Here is a 14,748-nt window from a genome sequence, read left to right on the forward strand (position 1 = left end):
CCCCCCCCCCATCTCTCTCTCTCCTTCCTTCTTTCCCTCTCTCTTTTCTCTCTCTCCTTTTTTCTTCTTTCCCTCTCTTCTCTCCTTCTTTCTATCTCTCTTTCTTTTTTTTCCCTCTCTCTCTCTCTTCTCCCTTCTTCTATTTGTTCTTCTTCTTCTTTCCCTCTCTCTCTTCCTTCTTATTTCCCTCTTTTTCCCAATTTCGCATTGATTCTCTCTCTCCTTTTTTCTCTTTCCCTCTCTCTCTCTTTTTTTTGTTTTTTTTTCGCTTTGTTCCTCTTCTTCATTTTTCCCTCTCTCTATTTGCTTTGGTCTCTCTCCTCTTTTCCTTCTTCTTTCCCTCTCCCCCTTCTATTTGCTTTGATTCTCTCTCTTTCTTTCTTTCCTCTCTCTCTCTCTTTTAAATGTTTTCTTTCGCTTTGATTCTCTCTCTCTCTTTCTCCTTCTTTAGGAAACAGGTATTGGAATTTTGAATTCCCTTTTGGGTGGATGATAAGTAAATTAGTTGATTGAAACTTGTATGGTGTGGGGGCACCCGGTGAGTTTTTGATAAGTTGAGTGTAATGACAATGTTATTGAAGGATATGACATTGATATGGCAATCTATGCATTTGGGGTGGGGTTTTGAGGTTGGTAGCTAGTTTATTAGTTTGGGATAATTAGAGTTGAGTAGTCAAAATTTCATCTCTAGGGAGATTTGTGGCTCCGAAAGGGCCGATGTAGTTGAAGAGGCAAAACCCAGAGAAGATTTATTTCTTCTCGTCTTTTGGGGAGGAGCACAGGCCCCCGGACGTTAGGCAGGACACCACCCCGGGCAATGGTCCACACCAGAGGGAGCTGTTGAGTTCCTCGTCGTTACGGATAGCCAGTGAGTGACGGGGGATGATAAGGGTTTTTCTTGTTGTCACGGGCGGCGTTACCTGCCAGCTCGAGAAAACCCCAGCAGCCAGGTTTCCATGACGGCAGCCAGGTACACAGGGGCACCTGCTCCGACACGTTCAGCGTATTTCCCTTACGCAGAAGGCGGGGGGAATCCTACCTAAGGAAAAATGAAGGCGGCCCTGCTCGAGGGGGACTTTGACTTTCCCTTGACCTTACCACCCTTACCAACGACCTGACATGATGAGCTTTATAGGTATCTCAAAAACCTTTTCAATTCCCCAAAAACCAAAAGGGTTACCTATTTTAGCGCCCACCGTATGAAAAATTACGATAGCGTTAGGTGGCCAACGCTTCGCAAGCCCGTTGAGCCACTAGTGGGGCCTCACTCACTGAGGCTGGCGCCCGTTTTCCCGGGACATATAAGGAAATTTCGGTGCTGTCCGTCCCCCCCGCAAAAGGAACCGCCTTGTCGTGGCGTGGGGGCTTGAACTCCTTCCTCGGACGAGCCCGTTCTAGAATTGGCCAGCTCTCCTCCCGTTGTGGTGGGCTTCTAGCGGTTGATTCTCCGGAGGAGGACGATAAGCGTTCCTAGGTGCTGAAATAGTAGGTGGGATCACACCCGCTCCTGGTCCTCCCCACAGGGGGGCACCACACCTGCCACGTGTTTGCCGTGCGTGGGCCCCTGTGCGCTGGGAGACGGGGGGGTCCCGGAGGTTGAGCGATGCCGTGTATGAGTACGCCCTGCGGCTAGGGAAACACGCCTTTTGGTCCCCTATTCCAGAAGACGGGTGGCCCCGATCTTGGACTCGATTAGGTCAAACGGCTGGTCTCTTTTTTTGAGCTAGGCTAGGGTCAGCAGCTCCCCCCGGTCTTGCGGCAATCGCATGTATTTGCGAGTGCCATCAATGGAGGCAGGGGTTGCGTATATCCTCCACACCCCTGTGGCTTCTGAGCATGGGCCATGCAGCTTCCCCTTGTTGGATTCCGGGTGGTTGGGGGCGTGGGAGATAATTGAACACTCCCTAAATGGCACTATTAAAAAAAAAACCCCGGGACTGACCCCCACGTGACAAAAACTGGCATGAAGGACCAAGGCTGTCCCCTTTGGGAAACCCTTTTTAAGGGCCCTTGGTGACAAAAGAAAAAATTGGGAAGGCTCTGGCGTGGGTTCAGGGGAAAGCCTACCCAAGAGCCTCGGGTGGACCCCAAACCACCCCTTGGCACTGAAAAGTTTTGGGGGTGGGTTTCAGAAAAACGAGTCAAGCTAAAAAGGGAAGCCAGACGGGCCCTCCAACTGCTGGCCCCACTGCCAAAATTCGGCTTTGGGTTTCGGAAGGCAGGCATTAAGCGTCCTGGGCCGGCTACAGCTCGGGGGGGGCGAGTCTGTACCCCCGAGTCTTTTCCCCCAGTTTGGGGTTTTCCCCCAAAAACCGGGAAAGGGATTCGACAACGCTTATCAGATGGAAAAACGGCTCGGGGAAACCCAAAAACAGTGCGTTGACGATTAAAATTGCCAAAGACAAAGGCATGATAATCATCCCAAAGGGACCAGGACACTCCACCTCCTCAGGGACTGACAAGCTCCGGGACGGACGGAAGGTGAGTTTGGCGGCCCTGAATTTCTTGAGGGAGAGGAATCCAAGATGGTGTCTTGGCTTCCCTCAGATGTATACCTTGAGGTCATAAACCGCCCATCCCAATGGTGGGACCCTTCCGATTTTTCCAAAGGGGGAAAGCCCCAACCCAGGCAAGTCCTGGTCACCTTAAAGGGAGCCCCAGTGGGTCCTTGGCCCTTGGTAATTGGGGCTCCAAAAACCTCAGGACGTATGTCCCTGACCACTCCTTTTCTTCACGGGTCAGAAGTACGGACCCCCCCCCCCCCCCCCCCCCCCCCCCCCCCAAAGGCCACTTGCTTGCAAAGCCGAAGTGTGGTGTCTGTAGTCGGGCACACGCACGGAGGTGTGCCTCAAAGCACCAAGGAGGGCAAGGGGGACACTATGCCAAGTGTCCCAACTGCCCAAAAAAGCCCATGCCTGGAGCCTCGGATGTTCCGTCAGGGGGAAGAGGCTCTACGGCGACAAGAGGGTTGCAAAACAAAGGGAAATTTTGTTCCTGCCCCTCCGCCTTTTAAACGTCTGGGGGCAAAAAAAAAGGGGGAAAGGGGCTCCCCCCTCTAAGAGGGGGAAAAGCAACCCAAAAACAAAACCACACGGGTACCTCCAACACAAAAAAAGTTCGGCCCTGGGGGGTGTTCCAAGACGGAAACAGACCCGGGAAGGGGTCTGGGAACCCCACCAAAGGCCCCCCAGAGCGGGAGTCAAACTTTTGTTACGGAGATTTACTTGACGCTCCTGCTGACGGCCCGTTGTCAAGCATTGCGTCAGCATTGGGACGGACCAGTGAAGACGGGGAAGGGGCCCAGGTCGCCGTCACGGAATGACCAACTGTCGCCCGCCCTGAAGGGAAGGGATGTAAGGGCCCCCGGCTCTACACCCCAAACCAAATTTAGGGCGAGACCCTCTCCACAACCCCCAGGGGGAGGGCTTGTCCCCCACCCCCAAACCGCGGCAAGACCACCCGGCAAGGGCCCGAACCCAAACCCCCAAAGGGGGAGGGGAAACCACGACCATCCCCGAGGAGGTCAAGGCGGGCAGGGGTTCTCCCCCCTTCCAGGAGACCCAGCCCTTCTAATGGCTCGACCTGTCTGACGACAGTTTACGAGTCCAGTGGGAAATCACGCAGTGAGGAACCCCAGGGAGTTGTCAATCGAAAAGTCTGCGTTTCCCACATGGGGGGTCAGGCACGAGACCGATTATTCGACGTCATTGAGGGCGCAGACTTTTAAAGGACTAAAATTACAATGGCTCCTAATCTTTAAACTACTGCCCGGGAATACAACAGTTTTCCGAAGAATGCCCTTCTCCACGCGATCGGCGAAATTTGGAACATTGACAATTGGGCCCTGCTCCAGGGGGACTCTTTTTAGGAGACAGTTCGCTTTCAATTTTTTCCCTTTGTGTTGCCCTAGCGAGGCACCAGGGTTTGATTACCCTGGAAGCGAATATTCTGCCCGGATGCCGATCCGTTCAGTGTGGGGGAAGGTGTTGAACCCTACATTGAGATCCATATGGGGGGGGTCCCTCAAGCTGTCCCAAGTGTACAGCAGGCCAACCTGTAGGGGCTTAATATTATTTAAGTCCTGTGCTGCTGCGGGAAACGAGCCAATTCTCATCGGGGGGGACTTCAATGCCCACCACCCATCCTGGGTCCCACGCGGAACCGGGAGCGGCAGGCTATCCCAAATTGCCCTGCTTGGGGTCATTTCCCCGAGATTGCTCTCCTCAACACAGGACCTACCACGTTGGCGGGGGGGGGGGGCTTGACCTTTCCTTTGTCACTGCGGGCCTTGGTCGAGAGGATCGGTTTGGGCGTGGGCAACACTGCACGGGGCGATCATTTTGGGATAGTCACCAAACCCTCTTGGGTGCGGCCCACCCCGGCCCACACAATCCCGATGGAAGGTGGACAGGGCCACTGGAAAGCTTTCCAGGGCCTGGCCAGGTTTTCCCAGAACCAGGAATTCCACTTTATGATAATGTGGATAACTTGAGGCAAGACTGTTAATGCAAAGAGGCGCCCAGGGACCATTCAACTCGTCCGTGGTCCAGGTGTTTTAAAGACCCCCTTGGTACTACAAGATGGGTTTGGGAGGTCACCACAAAATCAATTTTGCAAAGAAAACCCCCGCAACAGAGAACCCTGGAAACCCGCTCTTTTGAGAGAGGCTCTCGGGGGATGCTCAGGAAACTCTAGAGGGTAAAGGAAAAGTGGCTGAGGGGTGTGAGTCTTTGGCCACCAAAACCTCCTTAGAGCTGGAACCGCATCAGACGGGCCAAAAAATCGTCACCCCAGAATAAACCCACCAAAACCCCGGGGTCGGGGGCAGAGAGACTGGCACTCGAGTTCTCTGCAAGAAAAAAGGTAGCGCGGTCTACCACCCAGATTTGGGGGGCATGCCAAGAGGAATGCTTCCAGGCACATGCCCTCACGAGCAAAGGGGCGAGCTGATATGCCGATCCCCTGTTCTCTCTGAGGGAACTAAGGCGAACTAAAGACCAGTTCGCGGTCGCCCGGGTTGTGAGGGGATCTCCTACCCCACATTTCCCACTGGGCTTGAAGGTGAGCTTGAAATCTTGCATCTTATAAAACGGGTCCGGGAGACTTTCCCCCTTTTCCCACAGTCCTGGAGAGGGGACATTTTCCACCCTAAACCAAGGACGGGTGGGTTTCCGCCCCACTCTCGACTAAGCTTCTGGGAAACCCAAAATGGTACTGAACCGGTCCAATGGAAGCTGGGACCTCACATAAAACCTACAGGGGTTCACAAGGGGTAAAGCACTGCCACAGATGCCCCTTACTGAGCACTGTCAGCATCACCAGATCTGTCATTTTTTTTCCGGACCTGGAAAGGCCTTTGAATGGCCCGAGCCCATTGCCCATTCAAGGGGTCCTGACCGAAAGGGAACAAGGGAATTGCTTGCCTGGATTGGTGATTTACTTTCGGGACAGAACTCCAGGTAAAGGGTTCCAAAAATCACCTTTCAGGCATTTTTCCCCTGAGAATGAACTCCAAGGGGGGGCCCCCAGCCCCTCTGTTAACACCCTCAGTTAAGCATCTCGATTCCATCCCAGGGGGTTGCAAGTTCATTCATAGGCAGATGATTGCAATTATCTCGTTGGGAGAAGAATGAGAATTTAATCAAAAGACCCGCGTTGTCTGGATCAATGTCGGGGGGAATGCCGCAGAGCGGGCTTAAAATCTCAGCAAACCAATGAAGGCAATGGCGCTGAAACAGGGTGTCCGAGACAAAAAGGGGCAGTCCAAGGGATAGGTAGGTGGGTTAAGTCTCCAATACCTGGGTGATGGGTTACATAGCTTCTTTCCGCTCGGGGTTCAAAACCTCTAGAACGGGCCAAGGCAAGACTCCTGTCGGGGAAACTCTGTCAGGGCGCGGCTTAGGGGCTGGCAACGGGGTACTAAGATCCTTTATTGCACGCTTTTCGTCCCTTGTGGGCTACGCCCCGTCGCCCTGATTACGGTAAGCTGGACTACGGCAAAGGCTGACGGCATGCAGAACGATGCCGCCGACATTCTGGGCTCCATATGGGGTAAGGTTGCCAACCTCCTTTTGGGGGCCAAACCTTTTCCCCCTGGACACCCAATCGATCAGGGTGGGGGCCAGTTTCTTGCCAAGGTCAACCCGTCCCGTCGACTCGCAGCTAAAACAAAAAGTGCACGCGGCTTGCCCGAAACCCTTAACTCTTTTCCAACAACTCCTGGCTGTCCATTTCAGCCCGGGTGTTGATACCTTTTAGCTCAAGGAGACTCTTTGATCAAGGGGATGGGCTCCCCCCCCTACTATGCAAAAGCCCCCCCGTGGGGAAGATCCTTGATAGATTATTCTGTCATGAAAAAAGTCAGGAGAAAGACTCAGTTTCTTTTCCCCTCTCTTTTGAAGGCTGAGGCGGGGAGGAAAATTGCAGAACCCCTCCACCAAATAGTAAAAAACCCACTTCTCGGGTGTTTTTGTAACCCCATTTCCCACACTGCAAGGCGCCGGCTTTGCAGCCAAGGGATAGCCCCAAACTATGCCGGTGCGGGCAATGCCTCTCGCTCAAGCGAGGCGTCGCTAATGGGGGCCCGCCATTTCAGCCCAACGGACGGGCATGTTGTCATACAACAGACTCTAGGGCCGCATTTACACCTGCAGCAAAGCACGCCCTTGAAACGTTTACTTCTGACCACGATTTCTCACTATTTCTCAGAGAACCCCGGATCGGGGTAGACCCATTTTCATAAAAGGGAAATTCCAAGCCTTTTGGGTATTAAGGGAACGATGTAGCTGACGGGTAGCAGGAAGGGGGGAAAAAACCCTTGAGATTTTTTGTGGTGACCCTAGCAGAACTGCAAAGGGGCGAAAAAAAATTTTGAGGGGCCTGCAGGGCGGGTCGGTGCCCTCAGCGCCACAGAGAGGAAGCAGAGCCTCCCCTCGGCGCGGGTTTCTCAGATCACAGGCTATGAGTCGCTGTTTTACTCTCAAAACAAAATTTCCAAAGGGGCGAGCCGAAGTCAGTCTCACAGCTGAGATTGGGTTACCCTTGTGCGTGGCAAATCATACCACCTTTGGGGCATGATGACGACGTTTGCAGCCATTGTGGCGCGCCGGACGCCAACTTAGAGCACATCTGAGGGAAAATCGAGCACACTCGCTTCTCGGGCCGGGGCCTGAGAGGGACACCCGGGCCGGGGTTGGGTTTAAGGGGCAAGCTATTGCTTTCCCGTGGCAACTGGAGGCCTTCAGGCAATCCAACGCCACGGTAAACATTCAGTTATATGACCCAGATGAAGTCCGCACTTTAGCGGGGCCAGGGGGCCGGGGCCCCGCCTCGTGCATAAAACCCCGGGGCGAAGGCAGCTTCGCAAATCCTCTAAAACTGAACTGAACGCTGTCCGCCCATTGGGGGGATACCCCTCCGTCGCCCTGATTCGGTCAACCTGGACTACCGGCAAAGGCTTTGACGTCATGCAAAACGAGGGCCGCCGGGAAACATTCTGGGTGCTCCTATTGGGCTAAGGTTGCTAATACTCTTGGGGGCCCAAACCTTTTCCCTCGGGACCACCGGATCGATCAGATGGCGGCTCAGTTTCTGCCAAAGTCTTACGTCCCCGTCGGACTCGCAGCTAAGACAAAAAGTGCAGCGTTTGGCTCGTACAGAACCTGAACTCTTTTCCAACAACTCCTGGCTGTCTCATACAAACCAGGGTGTGATACGCTTTGAGCCAAGGAGACCTGTTTGGGCAAGGGCATGGACCCCCCCCACCCTGACTATGCCCCCAGCCCGCCCTGGGGAATATCCTTGATAAATTATTCTGTCATGAACCTGTCAAGGAGAAAGACTCGTACTCTCGTTCTTTTGAAGGCTGAGGCGGAGAGGAACATTGCAGAAATCACTCCCCCAGGTAGTAAAACCACTTCACCCGGGGTGGTTCTGTAGACCCATTTCCCACACTGCAGGCGCCGGCTTTGCAGCAAGGGACGTAGCACAAAATATGCGGGGTTGACAATGCCTCCTCGCTCCAAGCAGAGGCTGTCCTATATGGGAGCCCTACCCCTGCGCCCAGACGGGCGGGCATTTGTCTACATCCCAGACTCCTGGGGCCCGCCATTGACCCTGCAGCAAGCACGCCCTTAAAACGTTTTACCTTCTGCCCACGTTTCCACTTTTGCTCAAGAATCCTGGATCAGGGTAGACGCATTAACAAAAAACTGGATTCCAAGCCATTTTGGTATTAAAGGGAACGTGTATAAGGGCCCCTTTGGGAGGAAGGCAGGAAAAAACCCTTGGAAATCTTGTGGTGCTCCTACCGAGAACTGCTAAGGCTAATTTGATGGCTGGGGGGCGGTGGGTGCCTGCGCGCCACAGGAGGAAGCGAAAACCTCCCCCTCGGCACTGGTACCAAGCCAAGGCTAGATCGTGATACTTTTAAACAGATACCAAGGGAGCCGAAGGTCAGTCTTCAAGACTGAATTAGGCTACCCTTTTGGTGGCAAATCTACCCCCCCATTGGGCATGATGAGCACCTGCACCATTGGGGCGCGCCGGACCCAATTTGGCACTAAATCTGAGGGAATGCAAGACACTCCTTCCCACAGGGCCCTGAGACGACGCCCCTTGTTGGGGGCTAGGCTATTGCTTTTTCCCCCCCGTGGCAACGGGGACCTTCAGGCAATCCAACCGCCAGGAAAGCATTCATTTTATGATATCAATGAGTCGCACTTATAGCTGGCAGGGGCCCGGGCCGCCTCGGCATAAAGCCCGGGCAAAGGGAAAAACCCTTCGCAAAATCTCTGAACTGAACTGAACAAAAATCCTTACAGTGTTTAAGAAGGTTAAACCCCGTGATGCCCCCAAAATTTCCCGGGAAAGGGCAAAAAAGGCCGGAAAGGCCCCCCCAAAATTATCACCAAGGGGATAAGAAGAAAAGCGCAGGGGGAAGGAGAGCTACTGCATCTACATCTCAAGGTGTTGAAGCAGGTCCACCCCGACACCGGTATCTCCTCCAAGGCCATGTCCATCATGAACTCGTTCGTGAACGACATCTTTGAGCGCATTGCAGCTGGGGCCCTTCCGCCTTGCACACTTACAACAAGCGTTCCACCATCACCAGCCGGGAGATCCCAAACCCCCCGTCAGGCTGTTGCTGCCCGGAGAACTGGCCAAGCACGCTGTGAGTGAGGGCCCACCAAGGCTGTCACCAAGTAAAACCCCCTCCCAAGTAAATAGAAGGTTGCACGGTTTACCTGCCCCTCTACCAACTCGGCTCCTTTAGGAGCCACAAATTGTGATAAAGAGAATAGAAAGACATGGGCGTTGTTATCTTGTTGTTTTTGTTTCTTTGCACCGCGGGCGCTGGTTTGGGTCAGTGTTTGTTTATTTAGGCGAGGGGTTTATAAAAAACTCCTATCTGGGCTGTATCGGTTTACTTGCATTGCGCATTGCATAGAAAATAATGACATATTGATCTGGCATAAATGAGCTATATACCAGGCATGTGTAAATATATTCCATATCCGTTACTTTTCTTCCCTTTTTTTTGAAAGTCGTTGACAAATTGCTCTTACGAATTGGGCACAAATTTAGCTGTGAGTGGCTTTAGTTGGAAAAAACAATCCATACATACATGTACGTAAGGGAAAAAGAGGGAGAGTAACACAAACACCTGTGAAAAGAAAGAAAAGAGAGAGGAAACCTAAAACACAAACAGCTGTGCAAAATTTCCTGATACACACACATCTAGATCGTCAGTCATAGGTATGCGTTCACTTTATTCATCACACATTTAGAATTAAAAGTTACACCTAAAATATCACTAATAACACTACAAGACCACCCCATATACACAGCCATGGTTTGAATGATGATTTCCACAGCTTGCAAATATAGATGTTTATACTTGTACATCATAATGTAATTCGCAATATTTTAGATAAATATTAAAAATTATATATATATATAAAATATATAATATATATATATATATTATATATATTATAATATATATATTTGGGTATGTATTAAGACATGTACATGCATTTACATAAAATAAAAATGTTGTGGTTTGTATTATATATTATTATATATTGTATTATATATTATATTATATATAATAATTATATATATAATAATATATTATTATATATAAAAATATAAAATATAAAAAATATAATTTTTTTAAAAAAAATAATTATATTTTATATATATATATATACAAAATTTATTTAATTTATTTTTTATATATATATAAATAAAATATTAATTATTATAAAAATGGAATATAAAATATTTAAAAATTTTATATATAAAATTTATATAATTTTATATTATATATTTATAAAATTTTAATATAACATATAATAATAAATAATAATAAAATATTTAAAATACTATATAAATAAAATATATATAATTTTAAAATTAATACAAAAAATTAAATTTAATTTTTAAATAAAATTTTTAAAAAATTTTTCTTTTATAATATAATATATATTATATTATATTAAATTATATATATATATAATATATATCATATTTTTCTTTTTTCCCCCCTCTCTTTTTATGCTTTGTTTCGCTTTTACTCTCCTCTCTTTCTCTTCCCTTCCTCTCTTTTTTTTGCTTCGCTTCGTCTGACTCTCTTTATTATTATTATTATTATTTTTTCCCCCTCTCCTTCTTCTTCTTTCTTCTCTCCCTTTTTTTCTTCTTTTTCCCCTTTTTTATTTCTCCTTTTTTTTTTTTTATGTTTTTTTTTCCTTTTCCCCTCTCTCCCCTTTTTACTCCTTTTTTATGCCTTTTTGCTTTCCTCTTCCTTTTTCTTTTTTCCCTTTTTTATTATTTTATTAATTTTTTATTATTTCCCTCTTCCTTTTTCCCTTTTTCTTTTTTTCCCTTTTCTTCTTCCTTTCTTCTTTTTCCTCCTCCTTTTTCTTTTCTTTTTTTCTTTTTATTTTTGTTTCCTTTTATTTTTTTTTTCTTTTCTTTTTCTTTTTCTTTTCCTTTTTTTCTCTCTCTTTTTCCTTTTTCTCCTTTTTTTTTCCCCCTCTTTTTTATGCTTTGTTTCGCTCTGACTCTTTTCTCTCTTTTTTCTTCTTCTTCTTTTTATTAAATTTTTTATTATTAAAAATTATTTCCCTCCCATCCTTCTTCTTTTTTCTTCGTATTTTTCCCCTTTTTCTTTTTTCCCCCCCTTCTTCTTCTTCTTATTTCACCCCTCCTTTTTCCCTTTTTCTTCTTATTTTTTTTTTCCCTTTTTATTTTTCCCCCTCTCCACCAATTTTTCTTCTTTCTTTTCCCCCCTTTTTCCCTTTTTTTCCTTCTCTTTTTTCCTTTTTCCCCCTTTCCCTTTTTTTTCTTTTTATTTTCACAAAAATTTTTTTTTCCCCTTTTTCTTTTTCAACCCTTTTTCTTTTTTTCCTTTTTTTTCTCTCCTTTTTCCTTCTTTTCCCTCTCTTTCTTTTTTTTCTTTTTTCCTTTTTGACCCCCCCTTTTTTCTTTTTTTCTTTCTTTTTCCTTATTTTTTTTCCTTTTTTTTTCTTTTTTTTTTTTTTCCCTCTCTTTTTCCCTTTTTCTTTCCCTTCTTCTTCCTTTTTTCCCCTCTCTTCTCCTTCTTCTTTCCCCCCCTTTTTCTTCGTTTTTTTTTTACCCCCCTCTCCTTCTTTCCCTTTTTCTTATTTTCAACCCCCTCTTTTTTTCCTTTTTTTTCCTTTATTTTTTTTTTTTAATCTCCCTTTTCCCTTTTTGTTTTCTTCTTTTTGTTAAATTTTCCCCTCTCCTTTCTTTCTTCCCCCTCTTTCTTTTCCCCCCTCTCTTATTTCGCATTTATTTTTTTTCTTTTCCTTTTTCCTTTCCCCCCTCCCTTTTTTTATTTTTTTCTTTCGGTTTGATTTTCTCTCTTCCTCTCCTTCTTTCTTTCTCCCTTCTTCTTCTTCTTTCCCCCACTCTCTCTCTCTCTCTCTATTTCGCATTGATATCTCTCTCTCACTCCTTCTACCTTTCTCCCCCCCTCTCTCTCTCTCTTTAGTTTTCTTCGCTTGATTCTTTCTCTCTCTCTCGTCTCTTCTTTCCTTCCTACTCTCTATTTTACATTGATTCTCTCTCTCATTCTTTTCTTTATGTTTTCTTTCGACTTTGATTCATCTCTTCTTTCCATCCCTTCTTTCCTATCTCCCTTCATCTTCTTCTTTTATCCCTCTCTCTATTTCGCATTGATTCTCTCTCGCTCTCTTTCTCTTTCTCTCCTCCTTCTTTTTTTCCCCCCCTCTCATTTCGCATTGACTCTCCCTCTTCTTCTCCTTCTTCTTCCCTCTCTCTCTATTTCAAATTGATTCTCGTCTATTTCTATTCTTTCTTCAATATGTTTTTCTTTCGCTTTGATTCTCCCTCTCTCTCCTTCTTTTCCCTTTTTTTCTCTCTATCCTCCTTCCTTTCTTTTCTCACGTCTTTATGAACACTGATTGATTGGAATAGATATATAATGAATATATAGATATATATACATATAAAATAATATGTATATAAATATCAGATATATTAAATAATATATATATACACAAATATATATATTATAACATATCCATATAATCAGATATATGTGTATATATATATTAATATATATATGTATATGTATATAAATAAAATATATATCATAATATATATGTAAATATACATATATATATATATACATATATCTATATCTGATTATATAATATATAATATATTACATAAACATATATATCTGAAAATAAAAAAATATTCATATAAAATTTAAAAAAATTATATCAAATAAAATTTTTATATATATATGTATAAAATATATATTTTAATATTAAAAATTAAAATTTGTTTATATAATATATATTTAAATATACATATATTTTTATAAAATTTAAAAATATATTTTATATATATATTTTTTATATTAAAAATAAAAATATATGAAAAAATATATTCAAATATATATAAAATTAAAAATATTAAAAATTTATATAATACGTTTTTAATTTAAGGGTATAATATACATTCGTTTTATATATTTTAAAAAGGTAAAATATAAAAGATATTCTTTTCGAAATTTTTAAAGATATTATATATCATATATATTTTTTCCATTAAAAATATATAATATTTTATATATATTTATTTTCCCCTATAGATATTTTAAAAAATAAGTAAATCCATATATATATTTATATAGGGTTTTAATAAGTATATATATTTAAAAAAATATATATGTGTGTGTGTGTTTTGTGTGGGTGTGGTTGTGTGGGTGTGTGTGTGTGTATCTATATATCTATATACACATTATTTTATATTATATAATATTTTTAAAATATATATATATATATAATACAACACATATTTATTTTCTATCTATCTAATTATATTGTTTAAAAACATATACATCCACATACATACAAATATTTATATAAATATGTGTTTGTGTGTGGTTTTGTGTGTGTGTGTGTGTGTTTTGGTGTTTTTGTGTAGATAGATAAAATGGGTTTAATAGATAGATAGTTAGATAGTTTAATGGATGGATAGAGAGAGGAAAAGGTAAATAAATTGGGGTTTTATTTTCTATGCAAAATTTTTTAATTTTAAAATTTTTTCGTTTCTGGGGAAAATTAAAAAAAAAATTGGATGCCAAGGAAATTGCACAGGGGGTTTAAACAATAGCAGCATTTTTTTTCCCTTTTTTGCAACCTATTGCCTAAATTTCCCAAACCCAACTGAAATTTTTTTTCTTGTTCCCCTTTTTTTGTGCATATGCAAGAAGGGGATATATTACCATTATCATTTTATTACAAAAAAGTAGTTTTTAAGTATTTAAAAATAAGTACACTTTAAAGGGGTAGGGGTTTGGGAACGGTACCCAAAACCTGAATATTAAAAGGGCTTGAAATTTTAAAAGTTCAATTTGCAACCAAGCAGGCTGTACCTTTGTTAATGCTGTGAATTTAGGATAAGAAAAAAAAAAAAAAAGGAATTTGGGCCCTTCGATCTCTCTGTTAGAAACTTTAGGCCCCGGGAAAAGGGGGCCCAGATGGGTTCTTTAAGGCCCCCCCCCCAAAACAAAAGCTTAAGCACGCTCTCCACGGATCACGAGGCAAACTTGGGGGGGGGTTGGGGGGCCTTGGGCATGTTTGTGCCATTTTTTTCGTGAATAGCCACGGTTGGTGTCCTAAAGAGGCCCACCAGGTAAGCCTCGGGGGCCCCCGCAGACCATGGGCAGCGAGGACTGGAAGGCCGGGGGGTCGTCCTTGGGAAATCCTGGGCAATCTCGGGAACGAAAGGGGCTGGAAGGGCAAAATTGGGGTTAGGAGCTCGGTGCCCTTTTTTGGGAACGACGGATTCCCCGAAGGGGAACGGTTCCTTTCCCGTAAAAGATGGGGCTTCTTGAAAAACCTCCCGGGAACAGGGGCGGGCTTGCGTGCCGGGCCCTTTGGGGGCCCGCTGCTTGCGGGGGGGTTTCCTCCCGGGAGACTTTTCCTGCGGGTTTCCTTGGTTTCGGCCATGTTGCAAGTTGGGTTCTATCTATAAAGATACAAATTGCCGGAAATCGGAAAAAAACTAAGGGAGGTCATGGACCGTCCCTGTTTTAAGGAAAATTTTGGGGTTTTGGGGGAAAAGGGGGCAGCTAAAAAATTGAAGTTTAGCATGAAATTTAAAAGTTGGAGGGGGTTTTCCCCCTTGGGCCCGAATTTTTTTTTTTTTGTTTTTTTTTTTGTCCCCTGCAGACCGCCCCGG

At 44.7% G+C, this 14,748-nt stretch overlaps 1 protein-coding gene across 1 annotated transcript; it reads left to right on the forward strand.

The window, feature by feature from the left end:
* The first annotated feature begins 8,846 nt into the window (after window positions 1-8,846).
* Window positions 8,847-9,274, forward strand: LOC122248557 (histone H2B). The gene is given in 5 exon segments (XM_043008654.2): window positions 8,847-8,922; window positions 8,925-8,960; window positions 8,963-9,069; window positions 9,072-9,122; window positions 9,125-9,274. Coding segments are annotated over 5 exon segments (420 nt in total).
* The last annotated feature ends 5,474 nt before the right edge of the window (window positions 9,275-14,748 follow it).

The sequence above is a fragment of the Penaeus japonicus genome, unplaced genomic scaffold (genome assembly GCF_977035675.1).
Source record: "Penaeus japonicus unplaced genomic scaffold, GWHDUDI00000001_assembly GWHDUDI00000033, whole genome shotgun sequence".
NCBI lineage: Eukaryota > Metazoa > Arthropoda > Malacostraca > Decapoda > Penaeidae > Penaeus > Penaeus japonicus.